This window comes from Chlamydotis macqueenii, chromosome 4, assembly GCF_036417535.1.
Source record: "Chlamydotis macqueenii isolate bChlMac1 chromosome 4, bChlMac1.mat, whole genome shotgun sequence".
In the NCBI taxonomy this organism is placed as follows: Eukaryota; Metazoa; Chordata; class Aves; order Otidiformes; family Otididae; genus Chlamydotis; species Chlamydotis macqueenii.
Window position 1 is genome coordinate 17,468,468 of NC_141559.1, and position 17,872 is coordinate 17,486,339.

Sequence of the window (17,872 nt, forward strand, 5' to 3'; positions counted from 1 at the left end):
TATTAAGAATGTGAAATTATACTTGTAAAACTCAAAGAAAATGACACAAAAAGAGGCAGAAGAAAAATTCTTTAAAAGACCTTTCAAGCCACATAACTTCTTGAAGGCTAAGGCAGAGGTGCTTCCAAGTATTGTGACTTACCTCCCTTCATTGACAAGCTCTATAAAGGCAAGGCCAGCATTCTTTTGTATAGAGTTCTGCCACTCCTGGGAAAAAAACCAAGAAAAAACTAGTTATATAAAAACAAAACTAAGGAAAAAAATTTTGAGCTACAAAGTCATGCACTTTCTTTTCAATTTCAGCAACTTACACCACCATCAGCAAATGCAGAAAGCATTGTGTACTAATCAGGAAGGAAATATTGCTAGCACAAAGAAACAGAACAGTATCATTTACTCCAAGTCATATTCCAGGGAGGGGAGAAGAAAATACAAAAGCATCCCACAAGCAACTGCATCGTTTTCTTTTGCTACATTATGCAATAATTCTGAACGCATTCCGGTTCACTGATGCTTTTTGCCTTATTGAACCCTGATAACATTAGGAACTGTTTCACATTAATGTAAGGCTCATTCTTTAGACACAAATTTCTCTTATAGGTTAAAGTCTAGTAAACATTTATGTCAACAATAATCCTCACCTCAGCATCACACAGCCACCTCTACTCCAAAAAAAAATCTGCTAATGATCCAAATACTGCATCATTAACACTCCGTATGTTTCAAAAAAATTTAACACATTTTTAACACTTTGAATTTTTAACACACTGAAATGATGTTAACAGCAGACACACATGCACAGCACATTTCTTACATCCAACTGAATCTTGAATTACAGCAAAATTCTACATCTCTTAAACATGTAGGTGTGTTTTGCCTGGCCCCCAGAAGAGAGACAGTGGAAAGCAACCAACCCAGATGACCTGTCACTGGGGCTTGCTTCCCCCATTTGAAAGCTGAGGAAAAAACAGAATTGGTTAACAAAAACACAAGGAAGATTTTTAGTCCTAGACTCAATAGGAACAAGTTGACAGAGCTAAAAATTAGGGTTCTAAATGTGTGAACCTTGTATTTTGGGGAAAATGTAAATGCATAGAACAGGCCAAATACAACTCTTGGTTTAAACTCTAAAACTCTTCTAAACTAATACAAAAGAACGATTCTGCAGCAGACAGATAAGTTTCATATGCTTTTACACATCAGCTTCCTTGATGTTTCAGCCTTCGCTGTATGAAATAATAATGATTATTCACATCATTATTTCTATCACTGTGGTTCTTTTAAAAAAATCTCATCAGCTCCAAAACATGCAAAAAATGCAAAACTGCAAATACCTCCTAAACAAATTTCAGATTTCTGAATGTAGGCGTTTTTAATACTCAGTGTCAACAGAGTACATTTTTTGCTGTTCAGTGTTGCAGAATTACCTCTCAGTCAGTAACATGAAGGTTTGATCAGACATACACAAAAGCCAGTAGAATAATGTTGTTTCTTTACAACTTAAATACCACCTCTCTGCCCTCCCTCCCCCCATATCCCCCTTCCCTGCCCCCCCCCCCCCCCCTCAAATCCTAGATTTCAAAGACAGGGGAGAAATTATGACTGATCTCTGAAGGCTTGATACGTCCCAGGCCCAACAAACTCCTTAATAATTTTTAAGTTGCAACAATGTATTACAATTTTCAGAATTTTAAAAATAGAATAATTGGAATTTGTGATGTATTATTCATCATTAATTATAAATGTATTTCATTACTTTTTATATAACTAGTTTATATGCATTAATAGGCAAGCAACATTCTAAGTGCCAGCTAAGTGCCATTTACACATTATCACACATGGGGGGTTTTGGGTTTTGGGGTGTGTCTGGTTTTGGTTTTTTTTTCAGGCTGAATCAAGAAGCATCATTGGACCTTATTGCTACATATATCTTACTAACATTTCTCCCACCATTCTTCCCCCAGTTTTCCCCTATTGCCTTCTTAAGGCCACCATTACATGGCTTCAAGTTCGTCTGTAAGCTGTCTGAAATAGCTTTAAGATGCACTTACTCTTATGAAAAAAATGCATTTTACCTGCTAATATTCTAAACAAAATAGCATATGCAACTAATCCTAAGATTTTCTTCAAATGTAGTATCAAGTTCTAAGTATGTAGCTTCATATGATAACTGAAAATATTCTATGTTATCTTCAATCTGTAAAAACTCAAGAAAAGCAACATATTTTTTTCCATTTATGACATTGTCCATCTGTTGCCCTGCTCTTTAAAAGAGCTTGCTACAATACTTGAAAATTTAATTGGTGAAGATGGAGGCTGCCAAAAGTGAAAAGAAAGTGCATTTATCATGATACTTTTCAGCATTTTTCTCTACATCAGACATCATCAAAGAAGGTGTTAGTCTAAACAATTTCATAAATCACAGCTGAACACACCCTAAAGCTAATTTTAATAGTTGAAAGAAAAGACTAATGGTCTTCATCTTTCATGATCCATTCAATATTTCCCCACAGTATATGTTCTCTCTCAAACAATTACACTCAGTATGCATATTGTATTATTACATCAACATCTTAGTTATCCATCTCCCAAAGGTATTAGGGAAAAAACACGTTAAAAGCCTCAAACTCAACCACTAATGCAACTAAATAACTAGAAAACACATTTCAGCACTTTCCTAAGGAAGGACTGTAAGGGAAGATCAACAAAGTCAATAATTTCATACCTGTTCTAAGCTGTACTTAATTGACCACCATTTCCTACAGCTATAAATGTTTAGTAACTGAGATACATAATCTACTTTTAATGCTTCTGGTCATTGAACACTCAATAGTGAAGTAAGGAAAAAAAGCCTAGAAGCACTAAGCACTATCACAAATAGCTACAATGAAAAACAGCCATTACAAGGAGACAAATAAGAAATCACACTTTATTCAAATACGATGTTTGATGTAGAAATTTCCTAGCTCTTTATTGTTTCACCTGCTTCCTTAATGGAATCTGTAAACACTTCCATAGTGTCTAGATAAAATGCAAGTACTGTATCCTTTCCTGAAACGGTGCTTCAAACCTCATCTGAATTATAATTCTATTCGGATTAACATATCACATTTCCTGTAGGTACAGCACAACCCTGCTATAAGCAAAATTACATCCCAGTCCTCTATAGCATTAATTTCGTACATCAACTAGTTTCATCAACATATTCTTACTCAGTGCACAAGGATCATTAACTGAAAGCCTTACACAGTACCGGTCTTCAACCCCCTCCTTTCAGAAATTAATAATCTCCCATAAGGTTTATACAATGGCCTATATCATGAGTCAGACTGGGTTTTAAAAATCTGTTCTACAGTGTTTTTTTTAATTAACTCTAACTAACGGTCAGTCATATGACAGTACCAAACGTTCTAATAAAACTCATATAAATGACTACATTTCCTTTGTCTAGAAAATACATTTTGGCCAAAGAACACAACATGCATTAGACCATAACCAACAATGAGAGATTAGTCTAGCAAAACAGTCTTAAGTAATTTTATGTTCCACTTTATTTCATTTCAGCTACATACGCATATGTAGTTATCGCAGTCTTCAAATGCATTGAAAAGTCTTTTATACTTCTTGATCCTCCATATTTCCTTTCTTAAAAACAAGGTTTGTCTCTAATCATATGGCATCATCAGATAAGCGGAGAAGTTCTTTAAAAATTCTGCATTGAACTTGCATTTTCCAGTGTCAATTCTACTGATCAGTCATTTTCTTCCATTTGTTGTTGGCTCCCTACTCATTCTGAATATCCTCGTTCAGATCTAATACTTTAGGAGCTTCTTATTGACCCATATAGGTCTGCCCAAAAGCCTTTTCTACAAGCAGCAGCTACTAGGAGCCAGCTTCAAAAGAACGAAGTGCAGGTGGTTCTTTACCCAGTGCATTACAGATCAGTGGAATCTATCACCAAAGGATGTTATGGTGATTCAAAGTTCAATAGGATCAAAAGGAGACTGCACAAGTACACAGAAGGAAAATACATTTATATTGACTACATACACAGAAACTACACCCAATTCAGAAAACACTCTGAGCTGAAAATAGCTGGAGAGTGGAAGAATATCATACATGCTTGTCCTGCTTTATTCTTCTTGAGCATCTTTTTGTGTCTATATTTGGAGACACAACAATAAGCAAAGTGGAGCCTTTATCTAACCAAATACAGCCATTCCTAAACTCTAATTACTCAAACAAATGCCAATATAATTTTGTTGATAAACATTTCTGTTGGTTTGTAATTTGAAGTGCTTTCCTGTAGGCAGCAAGTAGACATATCACTCCTCACTTTTACACTTCTAGGAAAGAAATATAATCATACTTTGAACAATTAACTCAAAATATATATTCTTCAAGCTATATAAAAACATCTGCAAGAACAATCCATCAAGTGGTCTGATGGCTAAACAACTGAACACATGGATCTTCAACAGAATAATTTAAAACATTTCCAATAGATGAAAACTGCTCTATTTTCAACTGCAGCAAACTGTAGTGCTACTTTCATTCATATACACATATGCATTCATACTCCTTAATAATTCATTTTTCTTAGAAATTTAAAAAAGAAATCCCTCTAACAATGTTAACATATTCTACAATTACATCTAGCAGTTGAAACACACACTCATAAGCAAGCAAAAAAGAGCAAATTCTTTGCTAATCCATCCTTCCCATAAAACTGGTGGAGATTTAATAATTTATTTTAGTTATGAAACAGAGGAGAAGGATGACTTTTGTACTGACAACTATGAATGGAGCACTAAGGAGCAGCGTGGGAAAATGTGTTAACATATGACTAAGAGACATATTATATCCGAGAGTAAAGGTCAAAACTGCATGAAAAACTTGTTCATAGAGAGATATACTAATCTTTAAGTGCCTAAAGTAAACTATCAAGAACTTTTCAGCAGTGTTTGCACTTGGTGTCAGCACTCTCTCAGCACCACATCCACTACAGGCTTGAATGAACACAGCAATAAAAAACATATAGTGAAAAGTAGATTATATCTCAGCTGGGTTCTTCATAATTAAAAAAAAAGTTATACTGCATGTTAAGCAGAATATCTGCAAATATAAATTACTTTTAAAGAGTTGAAGCATGCTTAAATTATTTTAATCTACAAAGTTCCATCAAAAAAAAAAATAAAACCAGCATGGAATTATGGGAAATCATATCTAAAAACTCTATGTAGCAATTTAATATCAAAATTAGCACATGCCAAGTAGTGTTTAAAACAAAAATTTTGCAAGGATGTGACACATTTTAACATAAGAGTAACACAAAAACACATTCGGGGACAATCTTATTCAGTACATATACAGTCATACCTTGATGCTCAAATAAAATACAAAAAATATAAGTCACTAATGGAAGAACTATCAGAAATTGAGAAAAAAAACCCAAACATTTCAGTATTAGTATTCATGGCCCTTTCTCTACAGAACACCACCACCTTTTCTGAATCTTAAAAGAGAGAGCTTGCAAAAATATTTACTACTATCCTAAAAATTCAGAACATCTTGTCAGGGGGAAAACTTAGCAAACAGGCTTGAATTTATTGAAATTTAAACCATGGATAGTATTCCACACTAAACAATGGCTTGTTAATGAAAGCTTTAATACAGCATCTATGTAACAAGTCAAGTTATCTCACTAATCAATAGAGAGGTTTTGATTTCAATAAGGGTGATCACAGTTACTCTAACCCTGGCCAGCTACAAGCTCTCAACAGATGATCATCATTAGGCCTCTACTGGGGTTCCACATACTCGGGCTGTACAAATGTGTCCTATTAGTACACGGTCTGTCTGTTTGGCAACTCCAGTCTTAAGACAAATGGCAGCTGCTGCCCTTCAAGGTCTGAAGTCACGTCCTCAGGGAACCTAAAAGCCCAACTGCAAAAATCAAGGCCTGTTCATTAGAGACTGCTCCAGGGGAAACTTGCAAAGCTGCCATTAAAACTATATAAAAGAGCTAATTATTTTTATAAGACTTTTAAACTATCAAACACACTCAGTTACAATAAAAAGTATTTACTGCTGGTATTCCATTAAAAAGATAATTGCTTTTTGTAAAAAAATCAGCTACTGACAGTACACAACTGAAGTCTTTGTATTAAAATTTTTAATGAGTTTTCTAGGAGAAAGTTGTGTAAAAATTAACTAGATGAGATAGCAAGCACATTGTTGTGGGAAAATATTCCAAACACACTCACATCAAACTAACAAACGAACTATAAAGGTGGACTAAAGTTGTGCATGTGTGATTCTCTACCCCTGAAAAAGATACGAAATTCAAGAAACAAATATGTTCAGTGTTGCAAACTGACTGAACCGAACACAACATTCTTGTTTCAAACAACTTCTGCTAACGAAAAACTGAAAATGCTGTACTGACACACTACTGTACTGATAAATTGCTCAAAAATGCACATAGCCCAGTTGGCATCAAACACCAAGACTGAGTAGAAAAAAATTAAAACCCAAAGTGTTTCGGTATTTTTCCTCTGATAAAACACAGAAACAAAGATTATAATACCGATAGTTACTTTCATAAAATATACTCTGGAAAAGACTTGGAACATTATTTTTTTTATTCATAACCACAAAATTGTTTACTATTTTACCTATGAAACAGAATCAAATTTTCTTATGTCATAATATTTTTCCAGGTGCACAGCATGACAACACTGTATTGAATTCTAATGGTATAACAGATCACTGCTATAGAGTATTTATTACACAGCATTTATTACAAATCTTTTAAAAGTGCTATATGAAATTCATTAGTGTTCCTTAATCAATTCTTGGATCAACAGACACATTAGCTTCCGACAGCCTAATTCAAAAGAGCAATTACAACCCTAGTCCTTATGCAAAAGGATGACAGAAAGAAGCTATGTTAAACTAGTTTAAAAGAAGGAAAATGTAAAGAAAACAGATTAGGAATGATTTATATCAATGCCTAGTGCTGAAGTTAATTACAACTAACCCAATAAAATAGTGCCTTTATTATTGTACAGCAAGTAATAACCTTAGATGTAGAAAACAGAACTTTTTGCTGACTTTTGCATGCTCAGTTCCACAGCACACTACATTAAGAATTAAAGAAGTAGTAAATAAGCCATACAGAAACAGCAGTTTTTTAACTAAAAGCAGAAGACTCCCCTGCTGTTTAACTATTTGGGACATTCCATGTAAACAGAGCTTCCTATAAACTGGTATCACATTGTTAAATGCCTAAAACTACCTTATAACGAGAGTTTAATTTCAATACTTAAAAGTTGAAGTTCAAGTCATAATAAGTTTTTATAGATTTTGAAAATAAATTATACACATCCAGAGCTGGAGTAGTTTGCCTACTTAAGGACTATGTTGTTCAGTAAAATACTAAATTAAAAACTGTCAGCTTGTCAAACAATGCCTTTTATGCTAGGAGATTACTCTCAAAGTGACTGCTGTTGTCTTCTCTACAAAGTAAGCAAAGCTATCCTGAGAGATACACTACATAAAGACTGTAGTGTAGTGCTGTAACTTTTTAGCAATTACATACAGACAGAAAATCTTGACACAGGATGCTGTTATCATAATTCATGGTGATACCAAATATTCTCAAAACAGAATTTTAGTAATAAAAGAAAACTTATATCACTTAATCTGACGGTTCATATAAAATTATTAAAATATCACTGTTTGCATAACTAAAATGCTATCAGTAATAACTATAATGCATAAAAGCTGCGTATCATCAAAACTCATAAACTTCATTTTTTTACCTAGTTTCAAGAAAATTTGAAGATGTATATGAAAACATTTATTACACGCCTTTTATACTAATCTAACTCAGGACTTGATAAATAAAATTTCGCTCCTAGAACCAGTGTCACATTAAGATGAAACGTATAAGTCTATGTTAAACTCCAGTTCCTCTACAGTCCCAGTACACCAACAAACTGTAGAATGAGGAAAAAATGAATGACTGGATCAGTGATTTCAGGTCCACAGTTTTTGATGGAGGAAGCAATTTGCCTGGCCAGTCTCTCCCATTAGCAGGCTGTTGCCATGACTCCTCTTGAAACTAAATTAGGGGTCAGGTTTGAGTTCACCTAGCAGCAAACCTTTTCCACCGCAGTTTCCTCTTCAGTTTCTTTAACCATTGGCTATTTTCAATGCTGAGATGAAAGACAGTAGCTTCAGGAAGACTAGGAACAGAAATCTTAAACATTAATTGAGAAATCAAAGTACCAAGCAGTTCTGTAAATATGCAGCAATGGGAAGCAAGAAACTATAAGTCAAAGGAGAGAAGTCAGAAAAACAGAAGTGAGGAAAAGGGATCATGTAAGACAAACAAAGGGAAGAGACCCAAATAATCAGGTTGTAGTGTCAGCATCACTTTCACAGAGAAAGGAAAACATATCAAGGAATACCAGGAGTATAAGGCAACTGCCTTACTATTTCAGTGCTTTTTTTGTATAACTGATTTTAGTTTGAGAAAAATCACAGCATTCTCACTGCTTCACAGTTGCACTAGTAATGATGGACTGATCCTGATAGTAACATTCATCATCACAACCACCAAATAGCAGCAATCTTCCTGCTCAGCATCTGATAAGCTTTAACTAAATAAATTTAACTAATAAAAACCTCAAGAATATATACGGTGAATACTGTTTTGGAACTAAAAGTCCCTTTATATTGCCCTTTTCCCCAAATGTAGCTTAGTTTCAATTTAAACTCTCATAATGAATGCATGCATTCAAGATTCAACAAGATTCCTGCTATCTTCGTAAATTTGAGGGAATGAAAGCAAAGTATGGAAACCAATCTCAGCTCTTCACTCAAAAGATAGGATGACTAAACTCGTTCCTTATCATTCCCTTGGGAATCCCATCCTAATGCAGGTCATTTCAGAAAAGATTTAGAGAAAAGGAAGCTAAATCAAATCAGATTTTTTTAAAAAGGTCAAAAAACTAACAAATCTTTTCCATTACACTCCACTTGCATACTGCATTCCCTTCCTCATCCTGCATCTGTTTTCTTTACCTAGAGTACAACATTCTGTGTATCCATTATTCCACTGTTACACAACACCCAGTAAACCCAGAGCTCTATTCTCATCTGTCCCTCTATGTTGCTATAATAAACAGGAAAAAAATAATAATTTTCTGCTCCTTTCACTGCAAATCCTCCCCTGAACTCACCAAGTAATTTTTCCAAGAATAAAAATATAACCATTTCTGGTTTTAGTAGAAATACAAATAAACGTCTTAGTAATATTCAGAGGGTACTGGACAATCCAGCTGATTTTTCTGAATCAAATTTTACTCAGAACTAGGATCTAGTATCTAACAGACACGCACCTCAATATGATATTGATTGCTTCATAATCTGAATTACAAGTTTTTTCACTTAAACAAGTTATCTTAAAATATTTATTGAAAGAGTGCATCATCATCATCTTTGATGAGACAGATGTTTTCCCAGTTACAGAGATATGTAAAAAGGCACACAGGAGTATAAGTAAGACTAAACAATAAACTGAACAGCACCACTATGCAAAGCTTCTCCTGCCAGAACTTTGAGTAAACAGCACTGCTCCCCAAATCATGAGTTTCTTAAGCAGTTTTGCTTGGAAACAGAGACACATTATTGGTTTATTAGCATGAACAAAAAGATTAACATGTCTGTAATTAGTATAAAGTCAGCGACAAGCGTTGCCGCTCACTGAACTTTCCATAATCTCATACCCCTCCTCTCCACTAAACCTCTTTCCATAGTCTCACATTAAACGGACTAGCTGTAAAACAGCAGGGTGTCAAATTAAAGCACACTTTATTTTCAGAGGTCTCCACACTTCGCGGCTGACTTCCTGTCAGGAAGAGTTCCATTTCAGTGCAGAGCCCCATCAGCAGGGAGCTCACAGAATTAAGTGCCAGTTGATATTACTTTGTTTTGCATTTACCACCCATGAGAATATTGTTCAAAGATCTAGTTATAAAGTCAGCGTGGTATCATCCTTCTGACTAGACTGCCAAGCCACAGGGTGTGCTCTCACTGAACAAAACTCACCTTAAATGGTGGTGTTTTTTTAAGTCCTAGTGTGCTGGTGAAGCAACAGGATGCCTTTTTTTTCTTCAGAAAAGTCTTGCTTCTGTAGCTAAATTATGTTCCCTTAGTTTTGAACATCTGCAGCAGTGTACATTCATGGAAATGAAGCTCTCCTGTTCCCCTATTACACCTCCAAGATTCACATTTACATTAGACAATCCACTCTCTTCCCTAAACTTAAAAATGTATACATCAATCATACAAATTCTCAGCAAAGAAGGTTTAAAGGCTAATATTTTCAGCTGTAGCAGCCATGTTTTCTATTAAACTCACACAAAACACCAGTCTTGGACTCCTGACCAAATTCAAGTAATTTTGATTTCACAGGAGAATTCTTCTTAGTAAGAGCCTATAATACCTGAAAAGCCTATAGAACAAGCACTAAAAATTATACTTCAGAAAAAGAAAATAAGGGAAGAAAAATCCTCATTTTCCCCCTAGAACTGTACTGTAGGTAACAATTACGTTTTAGTCTGATAATTTTAGGAAAGTTTATCTCTCTCCACTCCAGTGTGGCAAACTATTTCTAAGAACAGTTTTGTGGTTTTAACTCTATCTTTTACCCATTCCTCTATCTCAAGGCCGCAAGTCATGTTGACTTCTCCAAGTGTATTGTCCCAAGAAACAATGCTTCACATCAGTACACCCCAAAAAGATCATGGCTTTACTACACCTATCCACCTGTACCTCTCTCCACACCTTCTTAGTCTAATACATACTTATAAAACTTTTATTGTTGTTGTTCAAAACCACAAAGCTCAAAATTACTTTCCAGAAAACAGCTGAGTAGCATAAACCAAAAAACACTGGTTCCTTCACACTACTTTGCTCACTCTGCAGCCACAACTAATACAGCCTGCTTTTGTTGAATACTTTAAAATACAGTGGCTGCAAATTGCAGAGGGCATATTCTAGTGGGTCAAAAATAGGCCTAGATAAGTTCCAGTTAGGAATCCACTTCTATCACTTTGACAATTATTTATATCTAATACGCAGGAACACCAACCCCATTTTAATAAAAGAATGACCTATCACATATTATTCTGGTTTTCTCATACTAAATGTAACACTTGATAGGTTTTGCTAATCTTAAAATCCCACATCATACATTTCATCTCCGAACTAGGGAGCGAGCAACCTTTAAAATATCCTCCTAGACTTTTTTAGAAAGTATGGAGAGATACAAGCTTAGAATGTATAACATAGCTCAATGAAGCAAGCAGCAAAATATTCATAGCACAAGTAATCCATTTGTAATATTCCAAGTACTCTGCCCAGTGACATATACCAAGCATGAAAGTTGTCAATATACACTTTCAGCACCCAAAGTGAGATCCTCAGAGACTGAGGAAAAAGTCCCACTCAGGAAGGAAAGAAGCTACACGATGCATTAAAAAGTCAGATATATCAAGCGTAATGGAGAATCCAAGGGATCTGGACAACAGATTGGGTAATTTAACCTTCTGTTTTGTTAGAAGGAAACTTACTGAAAGATAGTATCCAAAATCCAAGCACAAAAGGACTACGTTTAAGGAGTCTAGATTCCACAGCCAGTGCCCTCCCACATCTTCAGGCCTTTTACTCAATTCCTCCGGTTAATCCTATTGACCACTAGCCAAACAGCTCACTGTGTTGATATCAAGTGCCTTACAATGCAGGAGAATGCAGAAGCCCTAAACTTTATTCCCAAAACCTCACAGAAAAGAACTGATGTCTTATTATATCATAACCAAAGAAGGAAACTGCAATTGAGGACAACACAGATGAATTGCGATGTTGCTTTCAAAGATTGAGAGTACTTAATTTATTTCAAAACTGGACTCTTCCACATGCCCTTAAGCTTCTGGAATACTAGCTACTTCAGGAGGATTTGCTGAAGTTTTTTCTCTGACAGATTATTCTACTTAGTGATGATAATAATAATAATTACCTGAAATATTAATTGAAACTTAAGTCTCTTCTATCCCAGAAAAGCACTTTGATAGCATGGCCCCTGGCTACTATGAGATCTATCTTCCCTTCTATCTAGCTTTGACCACAGTCTCCATCCTGCAGAACTAAGTCATTGTAGATGAAAAATATACATTGCAGAGGGAAAAGAATAACATAAGTTTTTGAAGAGGAAAAGTTTCTAATGTAAAATCACTTCACTGAAAATATTCTTAAGCAGCATTGTACAGAAAGCTTAACAGACATTTCCCAACTACTTTCTATCTAATGAGAAGAATAAAAGAAGAAGAATAGGATAAGAATCTTCCATTTTGTATACCAGTTACAAGGGCCATGCAATACTTGTTACAAAACTGCAGTTTTATTAATATGTCTAGCTCCACTTGGTATGAAGCAGACCTGAGGCAGCTTCAGAATCTAAAGAATCCATAGCAGAGTAAGGTGATCTTGAATACTCTCACTTCCTTCCACAGCCACCTTGTCTCTACAAAAAGCTAGGCTGGCAGATGTTCTTCTAATCTTCAAATTCTTGAAAAGAGCACAAGCAAAAAGAAGTACATTATGAAGCCTCTGGCACACTTGCAGGCGAAGTGTTTTTCTGTGCGTCTCAATACATTGCCTTTGTACTAACGTAGAAACAGTGAATACTTCACAACATTGCAAAGAAAGTCAGCAATACAAGGCAAACATCTATGGGCAGGATTCATGGAACGTATTCCCCTCAACTTAACTTAGACTTTGGAAAGTACTTTTTTCTCTTTTTATTTGTTAAGATCTGATTCATTTACATTTGCCTAATAATAAATTTATGTTTCTAACCATTTTATAATAAAAGCAATTTATTACTGAAGCGGGTTTTTACATTCATCTTTCACAAAAACAAAGATTCTATTGGCTGAAGTTCACACTCTATAAAAAGAAAAACTTCCAACTCCTGGTATCTTCCAAACAGCTTTTAAAAGGAAATTAGAACATGCATTAAAATTGATAGAAAGTCATTTGTCTGCTTACAAAATCCCTACAAAAATCTACCCTCTGTACTAAAACATACATTTTCTAGATCACTGATCTAAAGGATTATTAGATCCTTTTAAAACTTATTTTCAGCTGTTAGAACACAAAGTGATTAGATGATAAAATATTATCTAGATTAAAATGTCATCATCTAACACCCGGGGCACACAAAAAGTATTTAAATAGCATTTATTCTCCTCATATCTAAACCAGGATACTGCTAAGAGTTTTGGTGCTTCTGTAGAGTTCAGCCGCCATGGTACTACAGTGACATAGCTCTTTAGATAACCTATATCCAATTCAAATAAAACTTCCTAGCAGTCACTATAGTTATCCATCACATCAAATTGCACTTTAAAGTAAATTAGAAACCAGTGCAGATCACAGACCATCAGCATAATGTGTTCTCTCTGTAAGAAACAAACACTGAAAACCAGCCATCTTCTACATCAACAAAATTCTCCAAGCAATTCAAAGCCTTACCACATTTTAGAACACGCTGCAGAAATCCATTCCTGGGTTAATGAATCTGGATCGTTGATAGAAAGCTTTTCCCTGAGCATACCCAAAAAGCCTGGAGATCCTACTGCATTTTACAAACATTTAAGCACTGAGGTGGAGGAGGAGAGTGTGTGCGCTAAAAATTTGCTGAAAAACAAAAATCTTAACTACCACCCTATTGCTCTCCCTTAAAGCAAATACACTATTATATTGTTTATATGGGTGCGTGACTGCATGGTACATGTTGATACTGTCTAAATAATTAAAATTACTTATCAGAGTAAGAGATATGATGTAACTAAGATACTGTCCATATAGAAGATGAATATTGACTTCTTTATGAGCAAAAGAATCCATTAGCAATGTGATTTAGTAGCATATGAAAGAAAGATCACACTAAAGAAGAATCTTTTGCAAACATTTCACCATTTAACTAGTGATAATTAGTTTGGGGAGTTGAGTTAGACAAGAGAAAAAAAAAAGAGCTTGAGACATGTAAGTTTGCCTACACAGACAAACTTTCACAGTGTAATTTTTTCTGGTTTAATACTACTAATCAGCCTCTGCTGTATTTTTAAGGTGCACGTGCACTGCCTTGGATCATGCTTTTCTCTTCAAAAAACCACCAGCACAGTGCATGACATATTCAATCGTAATCATATTTCATTGGGCCATATGAGCAGATGCTATCGCCACATACAAAAAAAACCCCGGAGTATCAGAGTTTATGCTTCCCTCTTCCATCTTCCCATGAAAGATATACTTTATCAAGGTCCAATATAAATCTAATAGCTACAGCTATGTAGTTACATTGCAATATATCATATTAATATTTCTAGAAGATAAAATACCGAGAGATTAAATGTATTAAAACATTGGTCTTGGTTTTATATGTCCCATCAGCTATCAAGAAAGTGCCCTTAATACCTTTGAAATAACAGGGGGCAGAGGAAGGAGGAACCAAGAAGCTTTTATACCTCGAACCAGCAAGCAAGGTGCATGCGTGGGTAGTGGAGAGGTCACAAAAGTTGCCACACTATCCGTTAATTTTTAATTGCAAACTTTTAAAAAGGTTGGGTGCCATTCCATCTGTTTTACAAAATTATACAAGAGCTGAACAGTATTTGAGTCAGTTAGTGTTAAGTTTATTTTATGGTCTAGAAAACTTAGATTCAGTAGGAAAAAAAAAGCTATTAAGTCAAAGATGGATCTGACAAGAACCACGTAATTAGTTCTCTTACACATATTCCACTGACAATTAAGTTGATTTACTACAGAAAGAAGCATTTTTCAAATGCTGCAAATTCTGTAAATTCAAAGGCATCAGGGAAAATTATGGAACCTATTTCACCTATTTTTGTACCTTTTCACCTTGGAGTTACAATAATAGGACAAATGCTTCACATACATGAGCAACGGATAAACGTTTTTAATACCTTCATGACAGAGCAAGGAAGATCACAGTTTTTCCTACTTAGCCATGTATTTCAGGAAAACATCTGACAAATGAAAGGAAGCACAACAGCATATCTGCTTTACGGATAATCATGCACTCAGTTCATACATGCCCTTTTGCGTTTCAGGCATAGAGAGAATCATAGAATCATAGAATGGTTAGGGACCTTCAAAGGTCATCTAGTCCAACCCCCCTGCAAGGAGCAGGGACAGCCCTGACTAGGTCAGGTTGCTCAGAACCTCATCCAACCTGGCCTTGAATGTTTCCAGGGATGGGGCCTCCACCACCTTTCTGGGCAACCTGTTCCAGTGTTCTATAACTCGCATCGTAAAAAATTTTTTCCTAATTTCTAATCTAAATCTACCCCCCTCTATTTTAAAACCATTACCTCTCATCCTATCGCAACAGGCCCTACTAAACAGAGAGAGTCTTTTAGATGAAAATACTTTATTCAGGGGTGATATCACAGTTTCCCCATACAGGAGCCTTGTCTCACAATTGCATATGAGTACCTTTAACATCCTGATGTCACGCATTTAAAAGGGATAAAAGACACAGGACTTCTCTCTTTTGGCTTGTTTAATTACCCCGACAGGATGCCAGGCCAGACTAGATGGTGCTTCTAGGTTCACTGTACTGTATGCATTTCTGATAAATGGGAAAAGAATAGATGACCTGGCAGAAGGCTCAGACAATAACATGTGATTTACAGGACATGAATGCAGCTACTATAAGATTTATCTGACAGCCCTCTCCGATAGTGGACTGTTGAGTATCCGATGGAATGATTTCTAGTCTGGAAAGTCTGCTACTGAGTAGCCATACACATTATTTATTTATTAGATGTTTTGGGTTGAAACCATTTTTAAATGATGCACTTCACAATGCTCAGCCATAAATTTAGTTTTAAACCCTAGAAGGGAGGTAGTGTTATTGGAATGTGTGTCAGACTGAATTAGGATGAGCAACACAACGCTTTTATAAAGTGGCCTTGAATGCAACGTCGATTCTTTCAAAAATGATATTAATGTCAAATAAGCAGGAACACTTTGCAGTAATATTAAATGAAGGATTTCTTTATGTTTTGATAGATTTATATAAACGTAAGTATACACACAGAGACACATCTCAAAATGTAGCGTGTCTATCACAACACACAACTGTTTCTGTCTTAGAAAAAGCCTTTTGTCTGTATCTCAAACCACCTGCTTCTATTTTTATGTTGTGTTAAACATAAAACAATATATCAACATATAAACACAAAACAAAAGCAATGGTCTTTTTCAATATGCCTAAATATGAAATTAATCAGGTGTCGCAAATAGTTTCATAGAATGGTATCTTTTCAAGTTTTTTTTAAACCACTTCACCTGGGAAAAAAGCTTTATTTTCATAATTTTAAGAAAAAATTACTTGTGAAATATTATCATTCCCTTTTGCACTTCTGAGAAAGAAAAAAAAAAAAAAAACCATATTCCAGACACAAATCTAAATATCAGAAAAATTTCAGATGTTTTGTGGAACAATCCAAGCACATCACATATACAACGTTTAAAACAAATTTTCAGAAAGAGGTTAGGATAAAAAAACACCAAAGATATTAATCAGAACAATCTTTCAATTTCATAAAATGATGGCTGACAAATTTGTGAAGTTTTAAATCAAATTTGCAGATACTTACTTTGTAACTATGTCACATTATTTATGTGATTAAAAACTAGTTTTTGACCTGATCTTTTGATCTTTGGCACTTCATCCTCTCCATCTCCTCTTAAAAATTAATTAAAATTGTAGCAAAAGGATATCACTTCACTTCCCACCCTATCTTGGGTCCAAAAAAAAAAAAAATAAAAAAAAAAAAAAATAAAAAAAAAAATCAATCAAGCTCAACCCCATCTCCTCCCAGTATCTGTAAGATGTCGACCTGAAATTCAATTTCATATCTCTCAAGCTTTCATGTAGCAAAAGACAGTTCACTTCTTAACAAAATAAATCACTTCTGTGATTGCCATGCTGACCTCTTTGAATTAGGAAAATTCAAAGTGAAAAATGTAATTATCACCCCAGAACAATCTGTATACATCTGGAGCTAATTTTAGATTCATTTCTCACATCATTTTTCATATTCTGCCAAAAATTACAGCTGCTATGTAACTTTAAAAAGACTTTGAGGTCTTTGTGACTTTATTGGTTTATTTCTACTATTTCACAAAGAACAACCTCAGTCTCTGCAACTAGCACTACTAAGCTATCACGATATCCTCAATTTGGTTAGATTAGCATTAAGTGGCATTGTGACACATATGACAAATAGATGCATTACAGCACGTCATTTATTCCTTATCCTTTCCACTTCCCCAAACCAAACAAGTGACATACAGTACAGAGCACAACATGATTTTAAAAAAGATTAGATTACCCTACCAAAAAAAAGAAGGAAAGGTCAACCACTAATTATTGATACAAGCAGCATGGATACCGAAACCTAATTTTTAAAATGGTAATATCGAGCTATCAGGCATATATTTAATACTCAGATTAGTTTTACTGTAACATATTAACAAACGAACAGTAAAACTCGTGCATGGATTTCTTGGTAGTAAAGATTCTTTTCTAATTTAAATCAGCAGCAAATTCGAACTCTAGAAGTCGTGAAAAATGTCCAATTCCAGTATTGCCATATGTAAAATAATAATCTCTAAATTGCAGAAGTTCCATAAGAAATATTAAATTTCTTTCAGGGTAAAAAATATATTCTATTTATTGAGGAAGATGGAAAACTAGATGAGCAAA

General features: G+C 34.8%; 1 protein-coding gene across 2 annotated transcripts in view; it reads right to left on the minus strand.

Moving 5' to 3' along the window:
* Positions 1-17,872, minus strand: part of LRBA (LPS responsive beige-like anchor protein) — a 423,660-nt gene that overhangs the window by 285,004 nt on the left and 120,784 nt on the right. For both annotated transcript variants that reach the window (XM_086746251.1, XM_086746250.1), the window contains exon 35: positions 143-207. In XM_086746251.1, the coding sequence (XP_086602377.1) occupies positions 143-207 (65 nt within the window). The remainder of the gene's footprint in view (positions 1-142; positions 208-17,872) is intronic.